General features: G+C 47.2%; 1 protein-coding gene across 1 annotated transcript; it reads left to right on the top strand.

Annotated features, from left to right (window-relative positions):
• The first annotated feature begins 242 nt into the window (after window positions 1–242).
• On the top strand, window positions 243–2361 carry LOC139835284 (uncharacterized). The gene has a single exon (XM_071825173.1). The coding sequence runs from the start codon at window positions 662–664 to the stop codon at window positions 2207–2209; it is 1548 nt and encodes a 515-aa protein (XP_071681274.1). The 5' UTR covers window positions 243–661; the 3' UTR covers window positions 2210–2361.
• Window positions 2362–13737: the final 11376 nt, after the last annotated feature.

Below are 13737 nucleotides of genomic sequence, written 5' to 3'. Positions count from 1 at the left end.
TGAGCTGGACAGCAGTGACAATCTTGGCAGAGAGCGACGCAAGTGGTGGGGTGTGATTTGTGAGGAAGATGGGAAGTTTACCGAGCTTTACTAGTCAAGGTCCGGAAGATGAGAAGTTGACGGAGCTTTGCTAGTCAAGGTGCGACCCAAGTGTGTGGATGTGAGACGCTGCAGAGGTGTTCTTAAACCCGTGGGGCATGAGCTAGCTGAGCATGCAACTCACACTTCCTTCCCCACCCAGCGAAAAGAAGCACAAAATTCCCGGCCAGGCAGAGGTGAGCTATTACCTTTCTTCCTGATTAAGAGACCTTCTTTCTTGGCTTGTGCCTGTACTGCCAGGCTTGTTACCATGTCCATTATTTAGAACTTTCATCATATTTTTTCATAACTTTGATCTGTATAAGATTTTTCGTCAAGTCCTAAATATCGCACTCTTGCTTATAAGGTACTGTACGGGTTAGCGTGGTTTAGCTTCTTTGGTTTCTACCACCGCAAACCCTTGCAATCACCCTTCTCCGAAAGAAAATAAGAAACTTACTTTATATGAATTCCTCGTTTTTATGTAGAAGCTATATGCCGAGGTGCATTCTCATTTTGATGGAGGGTGTTGTCTACTTGTGTTGACAGCATCCTCTACCCTTTGCAGGCAACAAAGGACCTAATGGGCACCCGGCGATCCCTGCATCTTAGCATGCTTGTGCTAAAAACACTTTTACTGATGTTTTATGGAGCTAGCAGCACCCATTGCTCCATGGTTCATGGTAACATGACGGATCTACGTTCACTGCTTGATTTCAAAGAGGCCATCATAGATGACCCGACAGGAGCCTTGCGCTCTTGGAATGTCAGCATCCACCACTGTATGTGGTTAGGCGTCAACTGCAGCACAAGGCACCCGGGGCGCGTTACAGCGCTGAGACTCGACTACCTGAATTTGACAGGCCAAATTGCGCCCTCTATAGGAAACCTAACCTTCCTTAGAGAACTTAACCTAACCTATAATAACTTCTCTGGCCGGTTGCCCCCTCTAAACCGCCTTAGAAAATTAGACACCCTTGATGTAGGCGGCAACTTTTTGCAGGGGAACATTGAAGATGCACTAATTGCACTTAGAGAGTGTTCCAAACTCGAGCGGCTAGACCTCTCATCTAACATGCTTGTGGGTCCAATCCCAGCCTCTCTTGGAAACCTAAGCTTCCTTAGGGAACTTAGGTTATCCGACAATCACTTTTCTGGCCAACTGCCCCCTCTCAATCGTCTTACAAAATTAGAGATATTTTTTCTAAGGGGGACCTCACTGCAGGGGAGTATTCAAGATTCACTAGTTTCACTTAAAAATTGTTCCAAACTCCAGTGGTTAGACCTCTCCTTTAACATGCTAGAAGGTTCAATTCCCCGGAACATTGATTACCTTTCCAATCTAGTGGGAATCTTACTTTCGGAAAATAACATCAGCGGAGTCATCCCGCCAACCTTCAGCAATATCACACACTTACAATATATATTACTTGACGACAATCAGCTCGAGGGAAACATTCCTGAAGAGCTTGGGCAACTGGTGGATATGGTGGTCATCAGGCTCGGTAGGAACATGCTATCGGGTAGAGTTCCAACAACATTGTTTAATCTATCCCATCTTGAAGAACTATACTTGAGTTCAAATATGTTAAGCGGGGCAGTGCCATCGGACATCGGCGATATGGTCCCCAGCCTGCAATATCTTATATTGCGTGATAACAATCTTGAAGGCCACATCCCAGATTCATTGGGAAATGCTTCAGAGCTGCAAGCGATTGACTTGTCATATAATTATTTCACTGGCCCATTTCCTAGTTCTGTAGGTAAACTTCGTAAACTACAAGATCTAATCCTTGACAGCAACAAGTTTAAAGCAAGAGACAGCCAAAGCTGGGAGTTTTTAAGTGCACTGAGCAATTGTCCTGATCTACGGATACTATATTTATATGGAAATCAACTACATGGAGTTCTACCAAATTCGATTGGCAATCTATCCAGCACACTTCAAGGACTAGATTTAGGTGCAAACAACTTGTGTGGGACCGTCCCACCGAGTATTGGGGCCCTAAAGAACCTAGAAAATATACGTCTTCGAGGAAACAAATTTATTGGAACAATACCGCACTCAATTGGCAATCTGGCCAAGTTAAAGAGACTCGATCTTTCAGACAACCAGTTTGACGGTTGGTAGTGCATCAGAGCTGCTTCACGGTTAACAACCGGCCACGGCGTGGCTGGCCGGCCGAACCAGGGGATGCTCTGAGCTGTGCAACGACCCGACGGAAACCTCTGCACCTCCCTGTTCCTGCACTGCAGTTTCTTTAGGCGTGTGTGGTTTTTTTTTTTCTTAAATGAGGCAAAAGAAGCTTTGCCTTTCATTGATATAGGAGAAAAGAGTTGGCCTATTTATGAGGAAAACTGACCCGTTTGTGTGGAGCGCAGCCTCGGGCTGGCATGTGGTGTCGTGTTGTTAGGCGTGTGTGGTTGCTCTGCACTGTCTTCTTTTCCAGGTGGCATGTACACTCTGGCTATGTGCATCAGTGATTTATACTGTTTCGCCTAAATATATAGGCGTCCGTAAGGGCGCCGGCAATGCATCCTTCATTTGGTCCCACACCGGCGTCCCTCATACGACAGCCCCCAATAGAATTGAAATGTAAAAAACATATAAAAACGAAATCCATACGAATTTAGACTAGTTTTATACAAAGTGACTCGAATTTGAACTACAAACTAAAAAAAAACTAGCGGCACCCCCGGAAGGCGCTGTAGTCGAGGTTGTCCACGAATCCACGTCATCACCATCGTCGTCACTGGACAAGTTGAAGGACCAATCGTCCTCCTTTGGCGGCGGCGGCTCAGAACGACCAGCGAGGTCGACGAAGTTCTCGCCGTGGTCCATGGCAGACCACACCGCCGCCAGCCGCGGGTCGAGCGTGATCTGCCGGTAGTCCTCCTCGACGGAGCGGCTGGCGATTAAGTGTTGCCCGGGGAAGTCCTCCGGGTCGTCGCTGCCACGGAGGGCCGCCTACGCCTCTGCCTCCATCTCCCACCATTTCTTCTTCACGGGCGGAGGCGGCGCTGAGGGAGCAGCGTCCTCCTCCTTGACGCGCCGGCGTGGAAGCGTCCCCGACGTCCTCTGAGCCGGGGCGGAAGCCGTGCGCCGTGGATCGTCGTGGACGACGACGCCGGCAGAAGGAGGCGCGTGCGCGGCTGAGTGCGTGCGCCCACCAACGCTTGACGAGTCGGAGCGCGAGTGGGCCGATGTGGTCCTTGCAGGCGGCCTCTGTAGAGGTGGCGCCTCCGGTGCCATGCATTGCGCCTGGAGGTAGTAGAGTTGGACGCGCAGGGGCCGACCCGTGGATGCGCGGGCGGTAGCCGTACTCCGCCAACGTCGTGTCGACGTTGCGGTCTTGCCACCAGGCCCCGCGGCCAATGCGGTTGAAACGGCCTGCGTCGGGTGTCGTTTTATGGGCGGCGGCGGACACGCATTGAAGACACGTGGGGGAGGTGTGTGGACGCCACGTGTGTGGGAACCCCGGACTAGCTGTTCGACATACCTGTTATGTATACAGTTCACGATCCCATGATCAGTACGCCGTGAACACATAAACGAACCGATATCAAAGTTACATCATCCATTACAATAGGGAATAAGAATATTACAAATAGGTCACATGACCAACTTACATAATAGCCTCGAAAGGGCCTAATTTAACACCAGAGTAGCGGAATCACTTCAACAACTCATAAAACCAGTAACTGAGTGGGAGAACGTTTCTAGCTCGCATGTAACTGAGTGGGAGAACGTTTCTAGCTCGCATAGACGTCGTCCAATCCTCCTTCATTTGTCAAATTCCTTCAAGTCTGGCCAAGTAAATAGCCAGGGACAAATGCGTGAGTACATTTGAAGTTGTACTCGTAAACCATCACGAGAGATTACATGGATGCATATTTGGCATTAGCAAGGTAATAAACACTATTCTAAGGCGACAAGACGAGAGATAGTTTCTCTGTGGATATATCATGTGTGGAAGTGACAATTTCTCTTGTGGAGATAAGAAACATTACAATTTCTTCTGAAAAAAAAATCAATATAGATCAGTACACTATCCCCCGCGAGATTCAAGAGCCCCCAGACGAAGACGCCCAGCCTCCCAGCCTACCAGCCCTAACCGCCGTCGTCGCCGCCGCCGGTAGCGCCTCCGGGGCAAAGACCCATGGGGCGTGGCGGCGGCGGGGGCCCTTCCTCGTCGACGCATGGTGGACGGTGATGTCTACGCCCCCTCCTTTTCCTGTAGACAGTGTTGGGCCTCCAAGAGCAGAGGTTTGTAGAACAGCAGCAAGTTTTCCCTTAAGTGGATCACCCAAGGTTTATCGAACTCAGGGAGAAAGAGGTCAAAGATATCCCTCTCAAGCAACCCTGCAACCACAAAGCAAGAAGTCTCTTGTGTCCCCAACACACCTAATAGGTGCACTAGTTCGGCGAAGAGATAGTGAAATACAAGTGGTATGAATAAATAGTAGCAGTAGCAACGGTGCCAGAAAAGTGCTTGCTGGCGTGTAGTTGATGGTGGTAATATTGCAGGCAGTACAGATATAGTAAAACAGTAAACAAGCAGCGATAGCAGTATTTAGGAACAAGGCCTAGGGATCATACTTTCACTAGTGGACACTCTCAATTTTGATCACATAACAGAATAGATAAATGCATACTTTACACTCTCTTGTTGGATGATGAACACCATTGCGTAGGATTACACGAACCCTCAATGCCGGAGTTAACAAGCTCCACAATATTCAATGTTCGTATTTGAGAGTGGATTTGGTGATCAGGGGGATACGTGAGCACACCCTAGCTACCGTTGGATCAACGTTGAGATTCAATTTCTGACTCACGGCCACCGGACGGCGTTAATATCTTTTTTGGCTGGTATCGTATTATTATAAAACAGTCCCAGACCAGGTCCCTGTCGTGACTAGCGTCATTCACTGTGTTGTTCGCTAGGTTCCAACAAAAAAGCTGTACCTTTTTATGCATATGCCTTCAAGAGATTCATCTCCTGCCAAGAATAAGTATACAGACACTAGTTAATCTAGCAATTAGCACTAAATCAACTATACTAACATCCATGATTACAACCAGCGTTATCACATCTAACACTGCCGAATCGTGTAGAATCCACTCATCATGGCGTCCGCAAATTTGATGTCGCTCAGAGCGACTGAACATGCCATGAAGACGATGGCTGCACTGGAGACCCCCTGAGACGCCACGACCATTCAGTTCGTTGGCGGCATCGTGCAACCCCGACACGGACCACCGCGTCCGCACTCCCGCAGGGGCGAAACAGAGCCGCACCAGGCCCAGCACGCAGAGCAGCCTCGCCTCACCCCTCATGGTCGCCTCCATGCTGCGTCCTCGGCGTCGGTGGACTTATTTTGTGCGTGCTCGACGGCGGCGCTTCCACTCCCGTAGCATGCTCGGCGGCCTCGCGGTGGCCACCCACGGCGGCCTCCCAGCAGCGGTGCTCGCGGCGGCCACCCGCAGCAGCCTCCCCATGGAGGTGCCCGACGGTGGTCTCCCTGCAGCGGTGCTCTCGGTGGCCTCCCCATGGAGGTGCCCGACGGCGGCCTCCCTGCAGCGATGCTCGAGGCGGCCACCGGCGGCGGCCTCCCCATGGAGGTGCCCGACGGCAGCCTCCCTGCATCGGTGCTCGCGGTTGCCACCCTCGGCGGTTCTCGCGGCGGCCATCCCCGGTGTTGCTCGGCGGCGGCCTCGCGCGCTGCTCCCCATGGCGGTCATAGGATAAGGTGGGCCTTGCTTTGGCGTTATGCGAGCGGGAACGGGTCGCGTGTGGCGAGCCTGTGTTCGGCCGCGGTGCACGACGGAAACCGCATGAAGGCGGAGGAGTGAGCGGCGCAGTTTTCCGTCGGTGGTCCGGTTCATGGCGAAGCGGCAAGGGAGAGCAAGGCGAGAGGGAGGAGTGAGCGGCTCAGTTTGCTGTCAGCCACCTAGTCCATGGCGAAGAGGCGATGGAGACGCATGGGTAGGCTGTGGAGTGAGCGGCGTAGAGCGGCCTGGTTCAGGAGCTACAGTGGATCGTTTCCCAGTAGTTTTTTCTTTTTTTAGAATTCAAAACAAATATTAAATGATATGCATCAGACCATTAGCATGGAAAAACGAGGTAGCTAGATGAAGTAAGTTTGACTAGCCTTCTTGTGCGGACAAAAACTGCAATCACCTAATGAGAAGTACATGGATCGGCGCACATCACCTCAACTTTTCTGTCCATGCAGTGCACAGACCAGAACAACAATACAAAAACAACATTGTGTGAGTGCATTAAAATACTGACCTACTTTGACGGATAATCGAACGACGTTAGCCACGCGTTGATAGCTAGATGGGTGCGTACATACCCATCTGCTCACCGGCGTTCATTCGTATTTAAATAACCTTAGAGTGCATGACAGATCAACACAACTAAACCAAGTACTAACATAGCATGCACACTGTCACCTTCACACTATGAAAGGAGCCATAGATCACATCAATACCATCATAGCAATAGTTAACTTCGTAATCTACAAGAGATCACAATCATAGCCTACGCCAAGTACTAACACGGATGCACACACTGTCACCATTACACCGTGCAGGAGGAATAAAACTACTTTAATAACATCACTAGAGTAGCACATAGTTGAATTGTGATACAAAACACATTGCAATCATAAAGAGATATAAATAAGCACTTCACTATGCCATTCATAACAGTGAATAAGTATTCTGTGAAATATAGCCTAAGAGACCCACACGGTGCACACACTGTCACCTTTACACACGTGGGACAAGGAGTCTCCGGAGATCACATAAGTAAAATTCACTTGACTAGCATAACGACATCTAGATCACAAGCATCATCATATGAATCTCAATCATGTAAGGCAGATCATGAGATTATTGTATTGAAGTACATAGGGAGAGAGATGAACCACATAGCTACCGGTACAACCCCGAGCCTCGATGGAGAACTACTCCCTCCTCATGGGAGACAGCAGCGTTGATGAAGATGGCGGTGGTGTCGATGGAGGAGCCTTCCGGGGGCACTTCCCCATCCCGGCGGCGTGCCGGAACAGAGACTCCTGTCCCCCAGATCTTGGCTTCGCGATGGCGGCGGCTCTGGAAGGTTTCTCGTACCGTGGCTTTTTCGTATCGAGGTTTTAGGTCGAGGGGACTTAAATAGGCGAAGAGGCGGCGTCAGGAGGTCAACGAGGCGACGACACCATAAGGCGGCGTGGGCCACCCCCAGGCCGCGCCGGCCTATGGTCTGGTGGGCCTGTGGCCCCCCTCTGACGGCTCTCGGGTGTTCTGGATGCTTCCGGGCAAAATAGGACCCTGGGCGTTGATTTCGTCCAATTCCGAGAATATTTCCTTACTAGGATTTCTGAAACCAAAAACAGCAGAAAACAGCAACTGGCCCTTCGGCATCTCGTCAATAGGTTAGTTCCGGAAAACGCACAAATATGACATAAAGTGTGCATAAAACATGTAGATATCATCAATAATGTGGCATGAAACATAAGAAATTATCGATACGTCGGAGACGTATCAGCATCCCCAAGCTTAGTTCCTGCTCGTCCCGAGCAGGTAAATGATAAACAAAGATAATTTCTGGAGTGACATGCCATCATATTGATCATACTATTGTAAGCATATGTAATGAATGCAGCGATCAAAGCAATGTAAATGACATGAGTAAACAACTGAATCATAAAACAAAGACTTTTCATGAATAGTACTTTCAAGACAAGCATCAATAAATCTTGCATAAGAGTTAACTCATAAAGCAATAATTCAAAGTAAAGGTATTGAAGCAACACAAAGGAAGATTAAGTTTCAGCGGTTGCTTTCAACTTGTAACATGTATATCTCATGGATAGTTATCAATGCAAAGCAATATAGCAAGTGCAATATGCAAGTATGTAAGAATCAATGCACAGTTCACACAAGTGTTTGCTTCTTGAGATGGAGAGAAATAGGTGAACTGACTCAACATAAAAGTAAAAGAATGGTCCTTCAAAGAGGAAAGCATCGATTGCTATATTTGTGCTAGAGCTTTTATTTTGAAAACATAAAGAGAGCATAAAAGTAAAATTTTGAGAGGTGTTTGTTGTTGTCAACGAATGGTAGCGGGTACTCTAACCCCCTTGCCAGACAAACCTTCAAAGAGCGGCTCCCATTTTATTTTATTTTTGGGTGGCACTCCTTCCAACCTTTCTTTCACAAACCATGGCTAACCGAATCCTCGGGTGCCTGCCAACAATCTCATACCATGAAGGAGTGCCTTTTTATTTTAGTTTTATTATGATGACACTCGTCCCCACCTTTGCTTTCTCAAGCCATGGCTAACCGAATCCTTCGGGTGCCGTCCAACAATCACATACCATGGAGGAGTGTCTATTTTTGTTAATTAATTTGGGACTGGGAATCCCATTGCCAGCTCTTTTTGCAAAATTATTGGATAAGCGGATGAAGCCACTAGTCCATTGGTGAAATTTGCCCAACAAGATTGAAAGATAAACACCACATACTTCCTCATGAGCTATAAAACATTGACACAAATCAGAGGTGATAAATTTTGAATTGTTTAAAGGTAGCACTCAAGCAATTTACTTTGGAATGACGGAGAAATACCATGTAGTAGGTAGGTATGGTGGACACAAATGGCATAGTGGTTGGCTCAAGGATTTTGGATGCATGAGAAGTATTCCCTCTCGATACAAGGCTTAGGCTAGCAAGGTTATTTGAAACAAACACAAGGATGAACCGGTGCAGCAAAACTCACATAAAAGACATATTGTAAACATTATAAGACTCTACACCGTCTTCCTTGTTGTTCAAACTCAATACTAGAAATTATCTAAACTTTAGAGAAACCAAATATGCAAACCAAATTTTAGCATGCTCTATGTATTTCTTCATCAATGGGTGCAAAGTATATGATGCAAGAGCTTAAACATGAGCACAACAATTGCCAAGTATCATATTATCCAAGACATTCTACCAATTACCACATGTAGCATTTTCTGTTTCCAACCATATAACAATTAACGAAGCAGTTTCAACCTTCGCCATGAAAATTAAAAGCTAAGAACACATGTGTTCATATGAACCAGCGGAGCGTGTCTCTCTCCCACACAAGCATGCATTTATTCAAACAAAAACAAAAATGAAAGCAAACAGACGCTCCAAGTAAAGTACATAAGATGTCGCCGAATAAAAATATAGTTTCAAGAGAAGGAACCTGATAATTTATCGATGAAGAAGGGGATGCCTTGGGCATCCCCAAGCTTAGACGCTTGAGTCTTCTTGATATATGCAGTGCATAATCAAAAATACACATGTTCAGAGGTGACACAATCATTCTTAACACTTCTGGACATTGCCCAAAGCTACTGGAAGTCAATGGAACAAAGAAATCCATCCCACATAGCAAAAGAGGCAATGCGAAATAAAAGGCAGAATCTGTCAAAACTGAACAGTCCGTAAAGACGAATTTTATTGAGGTACCAGACTTGCTCAAATGAAAATGCTCAAATTGAATGAAAGTTGCGTACATATCTGAGGATCACTCACGTAAATTGGCATAATTTTCTGAGTTAACTAAAGAGAATTTTGCCCAGATTCGTGACAGCAAAGAAATCTGTTTCTGCGCAGTAATCCAAATCTAGTATGAACCTTATGAACCTTACTATCAACGACTTTACTTGGCACAACAAAACACAAAACTTAGATAAGGAGAGGTTGCTACAGTAGTAAACAACTTCCAAGACACAAATATAAAATAAAGTACTGTAGCAAAATAACACATGGGTTATCTCCCAAGAAGTTCTTTCTTTATAGCCATTAAGATGGGCTCAGCAGTTTTAATGATGCACTCGCAAGAAATAGTATTTGAAGCAAAAGAGAGCATCAAGAGGCAAGTATGAAACAAATTTAAGCCTAACATGCTTCCTATGCATAGGAATCTTGTAAATAAACAAGTTCAAGAAGCATAATGCAACAAGCATAGAAAGATAAAACAAGTGTAGTTTCAAAAATTTCAGCACATAGAGAGGTGTTTTAGTAACATGAAAATTTCTACAACCATATTTTTCTCTCTCATAATAACTTTCAGTAGCATCATGAGCAAACTCAACAATATATCTATCACATAAAGCATTCTTATCATGAGTCTCATGCATAAAATTATTACTCTCCACATAAGCATAATCAATTTTATTAGTTGTAGCGGGAGCAAATTCAACAAAGTAGCTATCATTATTATTCTCATCATCAAATATAGGAGGCATATTGTAATCATAATCAAATTTATCCTCCATAACAGGCGGTACCAAAAGACTACTATCATTATAATCATCATAAATAGGAGGCAAAGTATCATCAAAGTAAATTTTCTTCTCCATGCCCGGGGGACTAAAAAGATCATGCTCATTAAAACCAGCTTCCCCAAGCTTAGAATTTTCCATAGCATTAGCAACAATGGTGTTCAAAGCATTCATATTAATAACATTCCCATTAGCATGCATATAAAGTTCCATGGGTTTTTTAATTCTCTCTTCAAACACATCATGTCCTAATTCAAGATAAAGTTCATAAAGATCTCTCATATTTTTGTTGTTTTCCATTATGCCTAACTAGTGTAAACAAGAAACAAAAAGTTGCAATTGCAGGATCTAAAGGAAATAGCTTCGAGCACAAACACAATGGCGCCAAAAAAGTACTGTTACCTGGAACCGGAGTATGAGTGCCTTTTACCTTTCCTCCCTGGCAACGGCGCCAGAAAATAGCTTGATGTCTACGCCCCCTCCTTTTCCTGTAGACAGTGTTGGGCCTCCAAGAGCAGAGGTTTGTAGAACAGCAGCAAGTTTTCCCTTAAGTGGATCACCCAAGGTTTATCGAACTCAGGGAGGAAGAGGTCAAAGATATCCCTCTCAAGCAACCCTGCAACCACAAAGCAAGAAGTCTCTTGTGTCCCCAACACACCTAATAGGTGCACTAGTTCGGCGAAGAGATAGTGAAATACAGGTGGTATGAATAAATAGTAGCAGTAGCAACGGTGCCAGAAAAGTGCTTGCTGGCATGTAGTTGATGGTGGTAATATTGCAGGCAGTACAGATATAGTAAAACAGTAAACAAGCAGCGATAGCAGTATTTAGGAACAAGGCCTAGGGATCATACTTTCACTAGTGGACACTCTCAACTTTGATCACATAACAGAATAGATAAATGCATACTCTACACTCTCTTGTTGGATGATGAACACCATTGCGTAGGATTACACGAACCCTCAATGCCGGAGTTAACAAGCTCCACAATATTCAATGTTCATATTTAAATAACCTTAGAGTGCATGACAGATCAACACAACTAAACCAAGTACTAACATAGCATGCACACTGTCACCTTCACACTATGAAAGGAGGCATAGATCACATCAATACCATCATAGCAATAGTTAACTTCGTAATCTACAAGAGATCACAATCATAGCCTACGCCAAGTACTAACACAGATGCACACACTGTCACCATTACACCGTGCAGGAGGAATAAAACTACTTTAATAACATCACTAGAGTAGCACATAGTTGAATTGTGATACAAAACACATTGCAATCATAAAGAGATATAAATAAGCACTTCACTATGCCATTCATAACAGTGAATAAGTATTCTGTGAAATATAGCCTAAGAGACCCACACGGTGCACACACTGTCACCTTTACACACGTGGGACAAGGAGTCTCCGGAGATCACATAAGTAAAATTCACTTGACTAGCATAACGACATCTAGATTACAAGCATCATCATATGAATCTCAATCATGTAAGGCAGCTCATGAGATTATTGTATTGAAGTACATAGGGAGAGAGATGAACCACATAGCTACCGGTACAGCCCCGAGCCTCGATGGAGAACTACTCCCTCCTCATGGGAGACAGCAGCATTGATGGAGATGGCGGTGGTGTCGATGGAGGAGCCTTCCGGGGGCACTTCCCCGTCCCGGCGGCGTGCTGGAACAGAGACTCCTGTCCCCCAGATCTTGGCTTCGCGATGGCGGCGGCTCTGGAAGGTTTCTCGTACCGTGGCTTTTTCGTATCGAGGTTTTAGGTCGAGGGGGCTTAAATAGGCGAAGAGGCGGCGTCAGGAGGTCAACGAGGCGACGACACCATAAGGCGGCGCGGGCCACCCCCAGGCCGCGCCGGCCTATGGTCTGGTGGGCCTGTGGCCCCCCTCTGACGGCTCTCGGGTGTTCTGGATGCTTCCAGGCAAAATAGGACCCTGGGCGTTGATTTCGTCCAATTCCGAGAATATTTCCTTACTAGGATTTCTGAAACCAAAAACAGCAGAAAACAGCAACTGGCCCTTCGGCATCTCGTCAATAGGTTAGTTCCGGAAAACGCACAAATATGACATAAAGTGTGCATAAAACATGTAGATATCATCAATAATGTGGCATGGAACATAAGAAATTATCGATACGTCGGAGACGTATCAGACGGTGGCCGGATCTCCCCTCCTCGAGCATGGCGGACGCGCAGATGGGATGGGTGGCGGCGGCCTGCGCTGCGCCGCCTTCTCCCGTCGGCTCTCCCATGGTGGATCGGCCGGCGCGGTTGGGATGGGCGGCGGCGGCCTGCGCTGCGCTCCCTCCTCCCGTCGGCTCTCCGCAGCACTCCGGTAGGGGCTGGTGGTGGGCGGCGGCCAGGCCCATGGCCTGCGCCAATTTCCCCCCGCCTCTCGCCGGTGAGTGGAGGCGATCTTGGGCTTCACCCGCGACACGAGGTCGCCCGGGGCAGCAGCCTTGGGTACGACGGTGGAGGTGGCCCTCTTCTTCGCCGAAGAGGGTCGGCCTGCGGTTGGTGGTGGTGGATCTATCGATCTATCACCGTGTTCCGGCGGCGAGATGGAGATGCTTGGAAGCCGGCGACGGAGTCGCCGGTGGAGGGTTGGAGTGGCCATCCCGGGATGGTCGCCGACGTGGGGGTCCGACCTGAATAAAGGATGTGGTCCTAGGGTCTCTCTTGCATGAAGAGGAAGACCTACCGGAGGCCTGGACTCGTGATCTATCCGGAGTGTTGAGTTCCGGAAGGCTCCGCCGGCGAATGTAACAGTGCTTTGTGCCTGGAGTTTGCTGGATCGGTGGTATTCGGTCGTGCGCACCCATGCTTTTATTCCGACCGATTGGTTCTGGAGGGAGCGGCGCGAAGCTCTTTTTCTGTGTTGACATCAAGTGATTATGGATCCATGGATGAAAGTCGGAAGAAGAGAAGTTCATGAAGGCCGGAGGGGAGGACTAGCTAAGGGAGGTTCCAGTCTCCGCTACTGTTGAGGGACTTGCTTGGTGTTCCGGGCTTCACAACAGCGGTATGATAGTGGGGGCGACAACACAGGTGAAGTTCAGAGTCCTACCTTTCAGGGTGAAAACCCAAGGTCTGGCCTTAACTGGTTGTGCCTGGCAATGACCTTGTTGGAGGCATTATTTTGAGAGTGGAGACTATCTTCAGGGTGAAAACCTAAGATCGTTGATCGAGCGACGACGGTGTTAGAGCACTGTTCCCTTCTTGGAGGCGTCGTTTTTGGAGAGTCTGTATTTCTTGGCGGTGGATGTATTGTTGTTGTTAGGCCCGAGATACTGTAGCGGGACT

Source organism: Lolium perenne, chromosome 2 (genome assembly GCF_019359855.2).
Source record: "Lolium perenne isolate Kyuss_39 chromosome 2, Kyuss_2.0, whole genome shotgun sequence".
Taxonomy (NCBI): domain Eukaryota; kingdom Viridiplantae; phylum Streptophyta; class Magnoliopsida; order Poales; family Poaceae; genus Lolium; species Lolium perenne.
Note: the sequence above shows the minus strand (reverse complement) of the source record. Positions and strands in the feature narration are given on the sequence as shown.